This window comes from Leopardus geoffroyi, chromosome C2 (genome assembly GCF_018350155.1).
Source record: "Leopardus geoffroyi isolate Oge1 chromosome C2, O.geoffroyi_Oge1_pat1.0, whole genome shotgun sequence".
In the NCBI taxonomy this organism is placed as follows: domain Eukaryota; kingdom Metazoa; phylum Chordata; class Mammalia; order Carnivora; family Felidae; genus Leopardus; species Leopardus geoffroyi.
In genome coordinates, this window is record NC_059333.1 from 131,840,028 (window position 1) to 131,853,399 (window position 13,372).

Here is a 13,372-nt window from a genome sequence, read left to right on the forward strand (position 1 = left end):
CATCGACTCTTACTCTCTGAGAATTAAGGCGTTACCCCACCCCATTATATATCTTATCTTGGATGTATGAAATGAGAGGTCATAAGCACTCCACAGGGTATCTCAGGGGTTTACCAAAGAAATACGATATAGAACCTGATCCCCAAAGTCATGCTTGTGCAAGCTGTTTGGTGAGACAACATACAATGAAATAACAAGAACATTTTATGAAGCAATCTGTCAACTACAAAATGGCAAAGTGAAACTGAATGCTACGATAAAGAGACAGGAGTCACCAGGATGAGGAGAGGTTAAGTCACAAGATTCTCAGCTTTGGCTTCTGAGCTTGGCTTTAAGAGACAGGGATGTAATTCAGAGGAGATGCAGGGGCAATGGAAACACCTCTGTAGAAGCAGAATGTTATACATTCCACATTCCACTTGGAAAATTTGTTCCCTGTTTTTAATCATGTCTTTAGGTCTTGCTCTTTCTGATTCAATTCTAGCTAATCAAAGCTCACCCGAGGCTTTGGAAATGTAAGTCTTCAGTTACCAGTTTAAGTATGAAAGGAACTCTGGACAGCTTTTTTAAATGAGTAAATCTTAGGAGTAAAGTTGGAAGAAAAACACTATAATATAACCATGTTCTGTGTCTAGTTGTGATAAAATTATACTTGAACTTTATTGGTACAACCCCTTTTTAAGATACCTAGACCTAGGAAGTTTAATGTACGTATCCTGTAAATATAAACCCTAAAGGCATTTCATGATGATTGATCATGACAAAAAATTCAAATTAATTTTAAGATTTAAGTTTGTATTTATAATTCAAATTAATTATAATTTTAGAAGATAAAGACCTTTATAGCTAGAAAGATCTTGGAATTATCTTTTCTTCCTCTGTGCATAAAATAAATGAAGAACTATGCCTCAGTTACCCTATCTATAAAATGGGGATCAGAATACTTTCAAGTGTCACATAAAGATAAAATGACATGTACTTTTAAATTACTAAGCACAGTGCCTGACACTAACAACAGTAGTAAATGATAGCCATTATTGTTACATCCACGCAAGAAAACCAACAGCAAAGCAAGGGCTCTGGGCAGGAGTGAGAGAGGGCTGAGCAGAAAGATCACCACCATGAGACCAATGGCTGCCAGAGATAATGGCAGAAATTCTGCAGAGGCAAGGAGGTCACCACTATCAAATATGGTGAGAAGGGCAAGAACGTGAAAACAGCAACTTCAGCAGAGATGTCAGGCTGAAGCCAAACTAAAAAGAGAAGTGCCAAGAGAATGTGAATAAGCAGCCAAGCTCACTCAACCTCAGAAAACAGGGGGGAAAGACCAGAAGGAACAACAATCCCTATGGGTATTTGTGCCCTTCCTGCGCTTTTTTCTTGCTATCGAGGAATTTTCTATATTGTTTTTGAAACCGAATTTGAAATATACTCGGTTTTAAAACTATGTGTAAAGACAGGAAAAAATGAATAGCAGATATGCCTTACCCCATAATCCTAAGGAGGCCAAAGTCAGTTTCCCCCTCTCAGTGAGATTTCCAGACTTCACTGGGTACCACCACTCCCTAGTACATGGTACTTGGCTGGCTGGCACACCATGAACCCAGAGGAGCCCCTGGAAAGCAGTCACCTCCAAGACCAAGAGAAGCAATTTCACTTCCCTAAAAGGACAAACTCTGTCCTTTTAGTATCTGACTCCAAATATAGTGACCTTGTATTTTTAGTGAGGTGGACATAGGGTACTTGGTATTTACTGCATGTCTTACATTGATGCATTTCAGTCAAGACAGCTGAAAATGATTCTGCACCTTGTATCTACTTGAAATTAAATACTATTTATTTTAAAAAGATTATTAAAAAGATGCCTCCCCACTTTCAGCAACAGCTTTCTGAATAAAACGGTAAGCTGCTTTGGCATTTCTCTCCAGGTCTGAAATATGCTAAAATTCAAGTTCATTCAACTATAAAAATTCTAAGATGAGGACCTCATGCTGAGGAAGAATGTTTTAAAATTCAAAGGCATGACTGCACCAGGCCATGTATCAGTCTGTTAAGAGGGGAAAATAGATGAATGAGGTAATACATGGAAAAGAATTTCTAGCTTGTTTCATAGGATCTAGTTTTCAGAAAGAAAAATCAAACTTCACAGGAATGTGTTATAATACACATGCAATCACTTTTATTCCTACCTAGTCTTGATAACATTTTAGATATCTGGTTAAAATAGATAAATCATACTCTCAATGTTTATATGTGTACATATATGTATACACACATACATATACACATATACATATTTTAACAAATAATTTTCTCATTATGACTTTGGAGACACTTGGGAGATTTCTTTGTACAATATAATTCACTGTCGTCAGGATCAGGAAACACCTAGGAATATTTTTGTAAAAAAAACAAAAAAAAAACTGATCAGAATGTATTAATATTGGAATTTTGATAATTTAGAAGACTGAAACATTTGACTGTGAGAAAATTAAGCCAATGTGATCTAGCATACAAGATTAGGAAATCTTTTCCACTATGTTTTTTCATATAATTGCTGCTTTTTGGAGGATGAACTGAGGTGCTGTTTCTTCCAGGAAAACTGCTATATGTCGATCTGGGCATTACCCTCCCCATAACTTCTGTCTGATTCATGTGTGTTACACATTATGGGGGGATAAATCAAAGGATGTTGATAGGGAAAACAGAAAGTCTCCTTTCCAGTGTCTCAATGCTTGCTAACATGGATACAGAATAATAAACTATATTCAATGATACGGAGGGGTTATATGTGGATTAATCCACCTTTAGAAGAACTTGCTCTGATGTGGGAGCTTTTTTGAGTGAATACTTACTAACATCACTCTGAAAAAACGGTGTTTATAAATGTATCAATGAGGGGTGCCTGGGTGGCTCAGTCGGTTGGGAGTCTGACTTCGGCTCAGGTCATGATCTCACAGTTGGTGGGTTCGAGCCCCACGTCGGGCTCTGTGCTGACAGCTCAGAGCCTGAAGCCTGCTTCAGTTTCTGTGTCTCGCTTTCTCTCTGCTCCTCCCCTGCTCATGCTCTGTCTCTCTCTGTCTCAAAAATAAATTTAAAAACCTTAAAAAAAATTTTTTTAATAAAAATAAAAAATAAATAAATGTGTCAATGAGAAATGCTATAAATTATATGGTAAAATTATTATGCTAAAATTGCTATGGTTATACAACATTTTTGTGCCTTCATAAAATACTGGCAGGAACCTCTCTGTTTTCCTATTTCCTATCCAGTTGTGATTCATTTGTGTAGGGTGAGATGTAGTTGGGAATTAGGGGTTCTGTTGTGGATATGTTAAGTTTTAGGCGCTTAAGTGAAAACATCTGCTGGGCAGCTGGATCTATGTCTGAAGCCTACGTTAAAGTCTTTGGGTGTTGAGATTATAAACTATTTTCCTCCTCCTCTATGTAAAAACACCCCCAGTGAATATGTTGTGCTATTTTATGATCAGAGAGAGGCAGTAGTTGATGCCTCTAGGAAGGATGGCATCAAGAGAGCAAGATTCTGGGGGCGCCTAGGTGGCTCAGTCAGTTAAGCATCTGACTTCAGCTCAGGTCATGATCTCACAGTCCATGAGTTCGAGCCTCGCATTAGGCTCTGTGTTGACAGCTCAGAGCCTGGAGCCTGCTTTAGATTCTGTGTCTACCTCTTTCTCTGCCCCTCCCCTGCTCATGCTCTTTCTCTGTCTCAAAAATAAATAAAAACATTAAAAAAAAAAAAAAAGAGCAAGATTCTGACGTTGCCTTATCTTGTCCCAAGAAACTATGGAAAACAAGAGGTAAAAACGGGGGTGGGGTGGGAGCCTTTGTTGTTGAAATCTGAGAATGGTGATGTCCACAAACCTAAGTTTCCAATCACAAAGTACTGTAGCCCTTCAAGGTATAAGATGTATGAACTGTGTTTTAAAAGATGAACTAAAGAGGGGCGCCTGGGTGGCGCAGTCGGTTAAGCGTCCGACTTCAGCCAGGTCACGATCTCGCGGTCCGTGAGTTCGAGCCCCGCGTCGGGCTCTGGGCGATGGCTCAGAGCCTGGAGCCTGTTTCCAATTCTGTGTCTCCCTCTCTCTCTGTCCCAAAAATAAATAAACGTTGAAAAAAAAAAAAAATTAAAAAAAAAAAAAAAAAAAGATGAACTAAAGAAACTGACCCTATTATAATAACCATAATCTATTTCATAAAGTGGTAAGTCTGACCTTTCAGAGGAATCCACTAAGAAATATTATAATTTTACCTTTAAAATATGATAAATACTATGCAAATATATTTTGATTTGGAACGTTCTGTTCTGAGAAAATGAGAGTGTGCATTTTCCTCTAATACTGCGCTGACAAGGATATTTTGGTTTCTACCATTAATAAAATTCGTCTTCCCTAGCAGGATGATATACAAAGGTCTACTCAAATTAAGCTTGTTTCTGTGTGTTAGGAAGAAACAACCAATGAGAAGGAAGTCCCCACTTGTGTGTGTGATGAAGAGCACAACTCAGATGGAACAACAGATCAGAACTTTCTACCCAATCATCATAAGAACAAGGAGCCTTGGTGCTGAGGTAGGACTGATTACAGTGGGCACATCCTCCCTGTTGATGATGATGTTCTGAGAACAGACTAAGACCTTCCTCCACATAGGAGCCTTGATGGAGACTCAGAGGAGTCAGTAACATCAAATTTGCTATCAAGTTCATTCATCCCAGAGATAATATCCTGTTAGAGGTTAGAAGGTAGAGAAAATTGACGCCACTTCCTTGCTAGTCCAATGAATGCAGTGCATAGGCCTATTTGCCTCTTTCTGAATATCTATATGAATAGGCAGCCTCTTTCTATAAAGGGCCGGAGAGTAAATACTCTAGGTTTAGTGAGCCATATGGTCTCTGTTACAACTACTCACTTCTGTTGTAGCATGAAGCAGTGATAAATAATGCATAAATGAATGTATATACCTGTGTTCCAATAAAACTTTATTTACAAATCCAACAGCAGACTGATTTAGTTTGTCAACTCCAAACTAAATCAACAGCCCATGTGGGTGACTTAGGCAAAGATTAAAATAAACTGTTTCCCTAATTTGTAACACACTGGCTAATTCATGGGCCATCCAGACCTGCTCCCTATATAAAGACAGTCATAAATTCTAAGGCAATCCTATTATATAACCATATTGATGAATATGAGAAACATGAAAATATATTCAATTATAACTCCCTACAATTGATCTAATAATGCTTAAATATAAAGTCGTCATGCTTTCCTATCAAGCAAACATTTTTTACAATCATCTATTTGGTTGGGGTCTGTATAAATAGCTCCAAAGATAATATTTTGGCAGACTCACATAAGTTGTTTCATATTGTGCTTTTAAAATGCAGACTTGACGAAAAAGAACAAATGGTCAAGGAATTACAGTATTTTCTTTATGACCATAAGATGGCACCAAATTGTTACTATTCAACTAACAAGCACTTCGGCATACTTATCATAGGAAGGCCTTAATAGAAAATTGTTTTTAATGTAGTTGAGTAGATTAGTATTTTTTAAAAAAGCACTGTATTAAAAAAAAAAAAAAAAAAGCACTTTGTTTACAGTTAAAAGCTAGAAATACTTGGAACCCAAAATGGACCTCCAGGCTCATGCAGAACCACTCGACCAATTTCTGGCACTATGTGCTGTTAAGACTGTGAGATACAGTTTCTACCCAAAGGGTTAGAACAATTCAATTATTGCTGAAGAAATAATGGTGATGGGGCAACCCTGATTTTGATACGAAAGGCAGTTCTGCCAGGTCTAACAGCCATGGGACCAGCACAGAAATGTGGTCCTTTGCCCAGAATATTTGTCAATTTGGCTAGATTCCAACCAAAAGGGAAAGAAACAGCAAGGTCGGGTGTGTTCAGTGATCTGCACATGAAACACTGTCTACCTGGGGCAGCTGTACAAATGCAGGCAGGTACCACGCTCGCAAATACTCAGGAGCACTACCAGGTTTAGATCAGAAAAGAATTTATAAAGATCAAAACTAATGGCTCAAATCATTTTTTATTTTCCTCCCCAAACTTCACCACTTAAACTTACTTTGAATGAGGAGGAAGATTATATCAAATTTCTGTCTAGATTTATCAATCTAGAGGCTTGGACTTGAATTTTTAATGCTTTCTAAAAAATAAAATCCAACAATTTTATGCCCAATCTTATGGATGGATTTATTCTTAATAGTATTTACAAGAAACTGCCCCCCACCCCCCCACACACATATCTTTAGAGTAACCTATAAAGGCCAGGATGGCGGGCTCTTCAGCTGGGCTTTGAAGAACAGGTAGAAATTGTAATTCTCAAAATTGAGGCAGAGGAAAAAGGTTCTTAAGTTGAAGGAACACTGTCCCAAATGATCAGTAAGTAGATTGTGTTAGAACACTGTGTGAGGCAGGAGGCTAGAAAGATCCAAGGAAGAATTATGACTAAAATGGAAAAGAAAAACAAAACAAAACACTGTTTTCTATTCTTCCACCACAAATCGTTTGGGGCAAGCAGCTAATATCTAATGTTAATGCAATTTCTCCACAAACAGCAAACTTCAATCTAAGCTATGCAGTTCTTTGCTGTATATTCTCTCACCTCTTAAGAGAGTGTCTTATACTGCAAATATTAAAAAGATGTGCTCCCAATAATTCAGATGGGTGCCTTCCTGTCAGTAATCTTAATAATAACAGATTTGTTTTGAAAGCTCTGTAACAAAGCTAAAATGTTATCTTTCCCCCAGCACTTTGAATTTATGTTTGCTGAGTCCTACATAATAACTATACTAAAAAAACTATTTTCAAAAAAGTTTATTCTGTCAAAGCCAAGTTTACATTCATTTATTGCTTTACTTTTAGCAAAAGAATAGATAATGCCTGTAACAAGAAATGATTTTCCTACATTATACTTGGTCAGTCATGGCTTTTATTTTTAAGTTTTTCTTTTACTTTTTATTTTAGAAAGAGTGGAAGTGGGGGAGAGGAGCAGAGGGAGGGAGGGGGGGAGAGAGAGAAAGGGAGGGAGGGAGAGGGGGAGGGAGGGGGAGGGGGAGACGGAGACAGAATATTAAGCAGGCTCCATGCTCAGCACAGAGTCCGACAAGGGGCTCAATCCTATGACCCTGGAATCATGACCTAAGCCAAAATCTAGAGCTGGACACTCAAATGACTAAGCCAGCCAGGTGCCCTAGTCAGCTGTGGCTTTAAATCATTCTGGGCTAAAACCTCATCTAACATGTCTACTGGGAAATAAGGACAGCAGAAACTTCCATTTCAAATTGACCTGTGTCCCATTAAAGGCTGCTCAGCTTCAGTAATTCTCCCAACAGCTCTACCTTCCAAGCCAGAAAGCACGAAACAGGTATTTTCCACATTTTTCTTTTCTCCCATGTCAATGCTCTCTCTTAGAAGACAGAAATGCCATGCCTTTCTTTCCATACTGACTGCCACAGCTCAATCAGTCCCTCTCCCACTTAAGCGTCTACAATTCTCTTCAGCAGTCTCCCTATTTTGTCTTTACAATCCACCCTCTACGCTTCCAAGAGTGTATTACAAGACAAAAATCCAAACTCACATCATACTTCAACTTGCTACCAGTCTAATATGTCTTTACCTTCACCACTAGGCTCCTATCTGTCCAACCCCTTACATTATATACCTCCTGCCTTAAAAGTCCCAAACTCCTTGTAGTTTTCACCTGTTCCTTCCAGCACCACATCCGCCCACCCCAGCCAACACCTCTGTAGAGGTTGTGCACTTGATTATAATATTCTGCTGCTTCTAGGCTAGAGATTCCTAATTTTTTAAGGTTTGATTCAGATGCTACTAGTTCTAGGAAATTTCTTTGACAACCTCTTCCCATGAAGTTGTTTATCTCCTTTGACTACTGTAACATTTCAGCATTTACCACTGTGCTGAATGTATCTCATATTGGTCTCCAGGGTTAAGACTGAGAACTCCCCAAAGGCAAGATACTACCTCTTATTTCTTTATAAATCTAAACCTGTAACAATATTTGCAGCCTATTATATCTACATTAATATCAAGGACTGGTTAGCCATTATCCATTATCAACAACCAACTCTGAAAACCAAAACCAAAAATAAGGTTGTCCAACAAGAGTTAATCTTCATACCAAATTCTAACTGACCTCAAGGAAGCTTAATGATGGGGATAATCTGCTTGTCCAGTCACATACCAGTTAGGATTAATATTTACCCACTCTGTTTTAGTATGCAAATCAGCTGTCTGGACTGCATCTTAGTCTAAAAAGGCATTTCAAAGATTTCCAAATGCCAATGTCAAGGGAAACTTCCAGTAAAATGTGTGCTGGGTTCACCTTAATGCATGTGTATTTTTAAAATAAATGTGCAAAGGGGCACCTGGGTGGCTCTGTCGGTTAAGCATCTGACTTTGGCTCAGGTCATGATCTCACGGTTCGTGGGTTTGAGCCCCGCATAGGGCTCTGTGCTGACAGCTGGGAGCCTGGAGCCTGCTTCAGATTCTGTGTCTCCCTCTCCTTCTGCCCCTTCCCCCACTCGTGCTCGCTCTCTCTCTCTCTCTCTCAAAAATAGACCTTAAAAAATATTTTAAAAAATAAAATAAAATAAAATATAATAAAACAAAACAAAATAAATGTGCAAAGACCATTACTAACTTTCATGAAATAGGTTGTTAACAGTTATATACCCTGCTAACCATGTCCATGAGCTCTTAAAGGGCAGGGATGCCATCACCTTTTTATTCTTAGCACACTCTGGGTACTAAGTAAAAGTTTACTGAAATGACAATTCATCCATCCAAGTTTTTGCATGAGTCATATGTGGAAGTCAAATGCAAATGAACTGCCCAGTGACAAAGGCAGTAAGTAAGGTAAAGTTAATTAAGGTTCTCAGATACGGTATTTATGGTTTGCCACCAATTCCTTTCACTGAGAAACTATTTGGAGTATGGCCAAGACTCATTTTACTTATGTTCTATATAAAAGAGATCAAAATTTAAAGTGATTTCAGAAAGACTACCAATGTGAAAGATGTACCCTACCTTTTATAACGTAAACAAAATGTGTTTATGCTTTCTGAGTGTGGTTACTATTAAATAAAGCCTGTATCCTGAAGGCAGGGTGAGGGGAGGGGGTTTAGGTTGCCTGATTTCATCTCTAGGTCATGCTATGCCCAGTACAAATACTAGAGAACATGCTAAGCCTTGTTTCTTTGCAGCGGGGAATTATCTAATTGGTGAATTATTTCAAGTTCCTTTCTTTTCTTCCCAGATGTGTAATCACTTGGGATCAAATGACTCCATGAGGTAGTCTTACAGGAAAAAAAAAATCAAATAGGTTAGTATTATTAAGGGCTCTAGGAAGTCCTAGGGCTAGGAAATGGGGTAAAAATTTTAAATTTAGATACTAGTACATTTAAATAAGCAATGCTAATTTGATGATATATTATGGAAGATATATATACAAATATTCTAATTTGTTGTCATACTATGGAAAATTGAAACCTGGATGTAGTATATCCGTACTGTACATTTCACTTCTTTTTAAATCACAGATTCTATGCACTGTGAGTAGTGCCTAATTTCTGTATCTTCAACATCCCTAAGATTTTAATGTTAACAGCCCCGACTGGAAGGTCAGTAACTTAAGAAAAGAAATAATTTTTTTCCTTATGGTTTAAAAACCAAATGAAAAGATAGGCACATTTATTTCATACAAGTCATACTCTGAACCTAAAATGGAAAGCAAAAGATTGATATGCACTTAACATATTTCAAGTCTTTGTAATAGACAAAAAAGTCATACAAAATTTAGGTATGAGACCATGTCACTAAAGATAAAGTTGACTAGACAATGGCTTCTATGTTCTATCTAATGAGAAAAATATACACTTGACTATTGAGCCTTAAAGAATAAAGCAGAATAAAGTAGAATAAATTGAAGACATCTCAGCTCCTTATACTCAACTGTTTCAATTACAAGAACTCAAAGAACCAATATTTTCCCTGTCATTAACAACAATATTTCAGTGCTAACACTGGCAGGTTAATATTGGTGATAAAAACTGGAGAGTGGTTTATCCTGACAGTTTAAAAAATGGACAATAATTATAAAATACAAAACTCACTAATTTCAAGAATTAAACATGTAAGAATTTGAAACCCATTTCTGTTTCAGAGAGAAATATTCAACAGGAAAATGGACTTCAAATTTTGAATTTCTGCCCATATTTGCCACAACACACTAAAAAAAATTACCTACACTTCATCAAGCTAGTATAAAAACCGATGGCATTTCAAGAGTAAATCCAACTATTTCTTCAGCATGCCCAGTGAAACAGAAGGCAGGGAGAGAACAAATGATAGAAGTACGAAAAGGGACAGGCTCAGGGCAGTGCTGCAATCTAAGCCAAAAAAGATGCAGATTCACGAAGATCAAGGCAGCACAGAATCTTCCACACAAACCCTGGTTCATGAACCATCTATTTGAGTTTAGGACTCTTTGAAGTATAGCACTCTATATTTCCTAAGAAAGATGCTTAAAAACATACATAAAAAGACGTTAAGAAAAATAAAATCCAGTTATTCATGTGAGGTACTTGGATTTATATTTAAGGGATGACAAAATGATACTTGACAAAGTGCATATTTATATTTAACTCAAAAAAGAGGCATAACATGTTAATATAATCTGTTATAAATTTCAGCCCCATCACTATTAAATACTTTTGATTCTATAACTAAGTGTTAATTATAGACAAAGCTACTCTACCTAGAATGTCACTTGATAACCCTGTAGTAATTTTGCTAGACCAAAGACTCGTAACTTAAAACAAAACAAAACAAAAAAAAGCAACCATTTACACTTACTAAGAAAAGCAAACATTTACTTCAAATTGCAGTATAGGCTTTTCAATCACAAAAAGAAAGAAAAGAACAGTGATCTGACAGTGGTCACATCCTGTGCAAAAAACGTGATACAAAACTGGTAACACAAGGTATCTGTGCTGCTTACATTGCAGGAAAAAGGAAATACAGTAGCTGAAATATGGCACTCCTGGGAATCAACTTCTAAACCAAAAGAATGCCTTTGAAATGACTAAATTTATTTGTGTATTAGTAAGAAAGCCCCACCACCATAAATAGTACAATATTTAAAAATTAAAAAAAATTTATATCTATCTAAGATAGATAGTGTATTGTTAGACCTCTTTAAGTGCAGAAGGTGGTTCAGATTTTGTCTTTTTTTTTTTTTTAATTAAATAACTGCCCATATGCTTTATAAAGTTCCACTCAATTGCAAAAGCCAATTTAAATCAAGAAATATGTTATCAAAGTTGCATAATTTCATTTGGGACTGCCAGCAGGTTAAAGTCTCAAATCAAGTCTTTAACATAACACTCATTTTTAGTCAATGGAAAGTTAAAAAGTTCTCAAATCTTCATTATCCTCTGGAACTTGCCCTTCTAAATGATCCTCAGACTGCAATTCCTAGTTTGCAAATAAAAGAATGCAATATGCATCATACTTCAAGAAAAGACGACGATGTCGAACTAACATGCTTCTGGATCTTTTCCCTGCTCCTTTCCACCTTCTTTATAATTTCGGCTACTATGCATACTGACGAGGTGAGACCCAAAAGAAACAGCAGATCTGCAAGAGAAAATAAGGTGCATTCTTTGAAACACAGTTGCAAAGTGTAATAGCTTACATTTTTCCAGCATTTTAACAGAACTTTTTAAAATACACTGTCTCACAGCATTCCATAAGTTCTGACATACAATCAGCCTCAGCTTAAAATTGAGGAAAGTAAGGCTCAAAACGTATTAATCCCAAGTTATATAGCTAGAAAAGGCAGCAGCCAGAGCTAGAACCCAAGTCCTTGGACTACTTTCCCAGAACCATAACCTCATAACCATAACCTGTAACAACAATACAAGAGGCCTTTTCTATTTAATAGACCTTATACAGCCTTTTTAAAAGGCTGTTCAAGCAGTGGTAACTGATTTGACTGAAAAATGCCTATCTAAAGACTACTTAGAAATTTCTATCTATTCCATTCAAGACCCTAGAATTCTACTCATCATTTAAAGATCATGTCTTTACAATCGTATCCACATTATCTCATTCTTATTCATTGCTTGAAAAACTGCAGCTATCTCCTTAAGACTCCACTTTTTTTTTTAAGAGGAACAGTGTAAATATGAAATTAAAATACTATAAGCCAGTTCAACTTTAAGGTAAATTGTAACTTATAGCATAAAACACAGTGAGACTTCAGAACTTATTTTCATAAATACCCAAATTAACTTTAAAATACATCAGCCCTCACACTTACATAGGAAGATTTATTTTTAAATACACTGTATCCTATACGTTTAATACATAGTATGTGAAAGAATAATGCCTATCTTCCATACAATCTGATTAAAATTTCCTGCTTTCAGGGTCAGACTGTTATTTTGTAAATAATGAATTAGCAAGTAAGAATAGTGAAATATTCGTTTAATTATTGAAACTAACTTTAAAGAAGAGCAATCTGGTTTTCAGTGAGCTTCAATCTAGATTTTTCTTCATACAAGATTGAAAAGTTATAAACTACAATTACTCCATAACAAGTTTTTGTTTGCTGTAGTTCAGAATCATCAAATACAATCTGACAACTGATAATCTATAAAATATTACAGGAAAAAAATTACAAAAAAATTTTAAAGTCTAGAGTGAGGCAAGTGTCTCCCCTAAACTTGCTTAAATGAAAAAAAATAGATCACAAGTCTCTCACTTTTTTACCTCACTTTTTAAAAGGCAATTTTTATTCAAACAAATGCATTAGAAAATACAATACTTCATCTAAAATATATAAATTATAAAAAGATAACATTTTCTTTACCCAGTATACTTAGGCTCTCGGTCTGAAAAACTTTTTGAAGTGGAGGAAAGTAAATAACTAACAACTGTCCCATGATGGATCCAAGAACTGCATAGCAAAACATTTTATTACTGCAGAGTCCAATCTCAAATACAGACTTGGTCTGTTGGCAGAGCAAAGAGATAAATATTACTCCCTGGTCCCTGAAACAACTTCTTTATTATTACAATCATCTCCAATTATTAATAAGCTGGACTGAATTTCACAATGGCAATAGCACGAAATCTCTTAATTTTAACTATTATTTTGGAATAATTCAGATGGAATAAGGGTACAAATTAAAGCAGCTTCTCTTCGGAGCGCCTGGGTGGCTCACTTAGTTGAGCGGCCAACTCTTGATTTTGGCTCAGATCTTTTTTTTTTTTTTCAGGATTTTTAAAAATTTTTTATATGAAA

General features: G+C 36.4%; 1 protein-coding gene across 4 annotated transcripts in view; it reads right to left on the reverse strand.

Annotated features, from left to right (window-relative positions):
- Positions 1-13,372, reverse strand: part of ATP2C1 (ATPase secretory pathway Ca2+ transporting 1) — a 170,983-nt gene that overhangs the window by 4,636 nt on the left and 152,975 nt on the right. For 2 of the 4 annotated variants that reach the window (XM_045503647.1, XM_045503648.1), the window contains 2 exons: positions 12,938-13,079; positions 10,907-11,700 (listed from right to left, as the gene is read on the reverse strand). In XM_045503647.1, coding sequence (XP_045359603.1) covers positions 11,570-11,700; positions 12,938-13,079 — 273 coding nt within the window. In that variant the 3' untranslated portion in view covers positions 10,907-11,569. Of the gene's footprint in view, positions 1-10,906; positions 11,701-12,937; positions 13,080-13,372 lie in introns of those variants that run through there. The other 2 variants (XM_045503646.1, XM_045503645.1) reach the window with 2 other exon arrangements.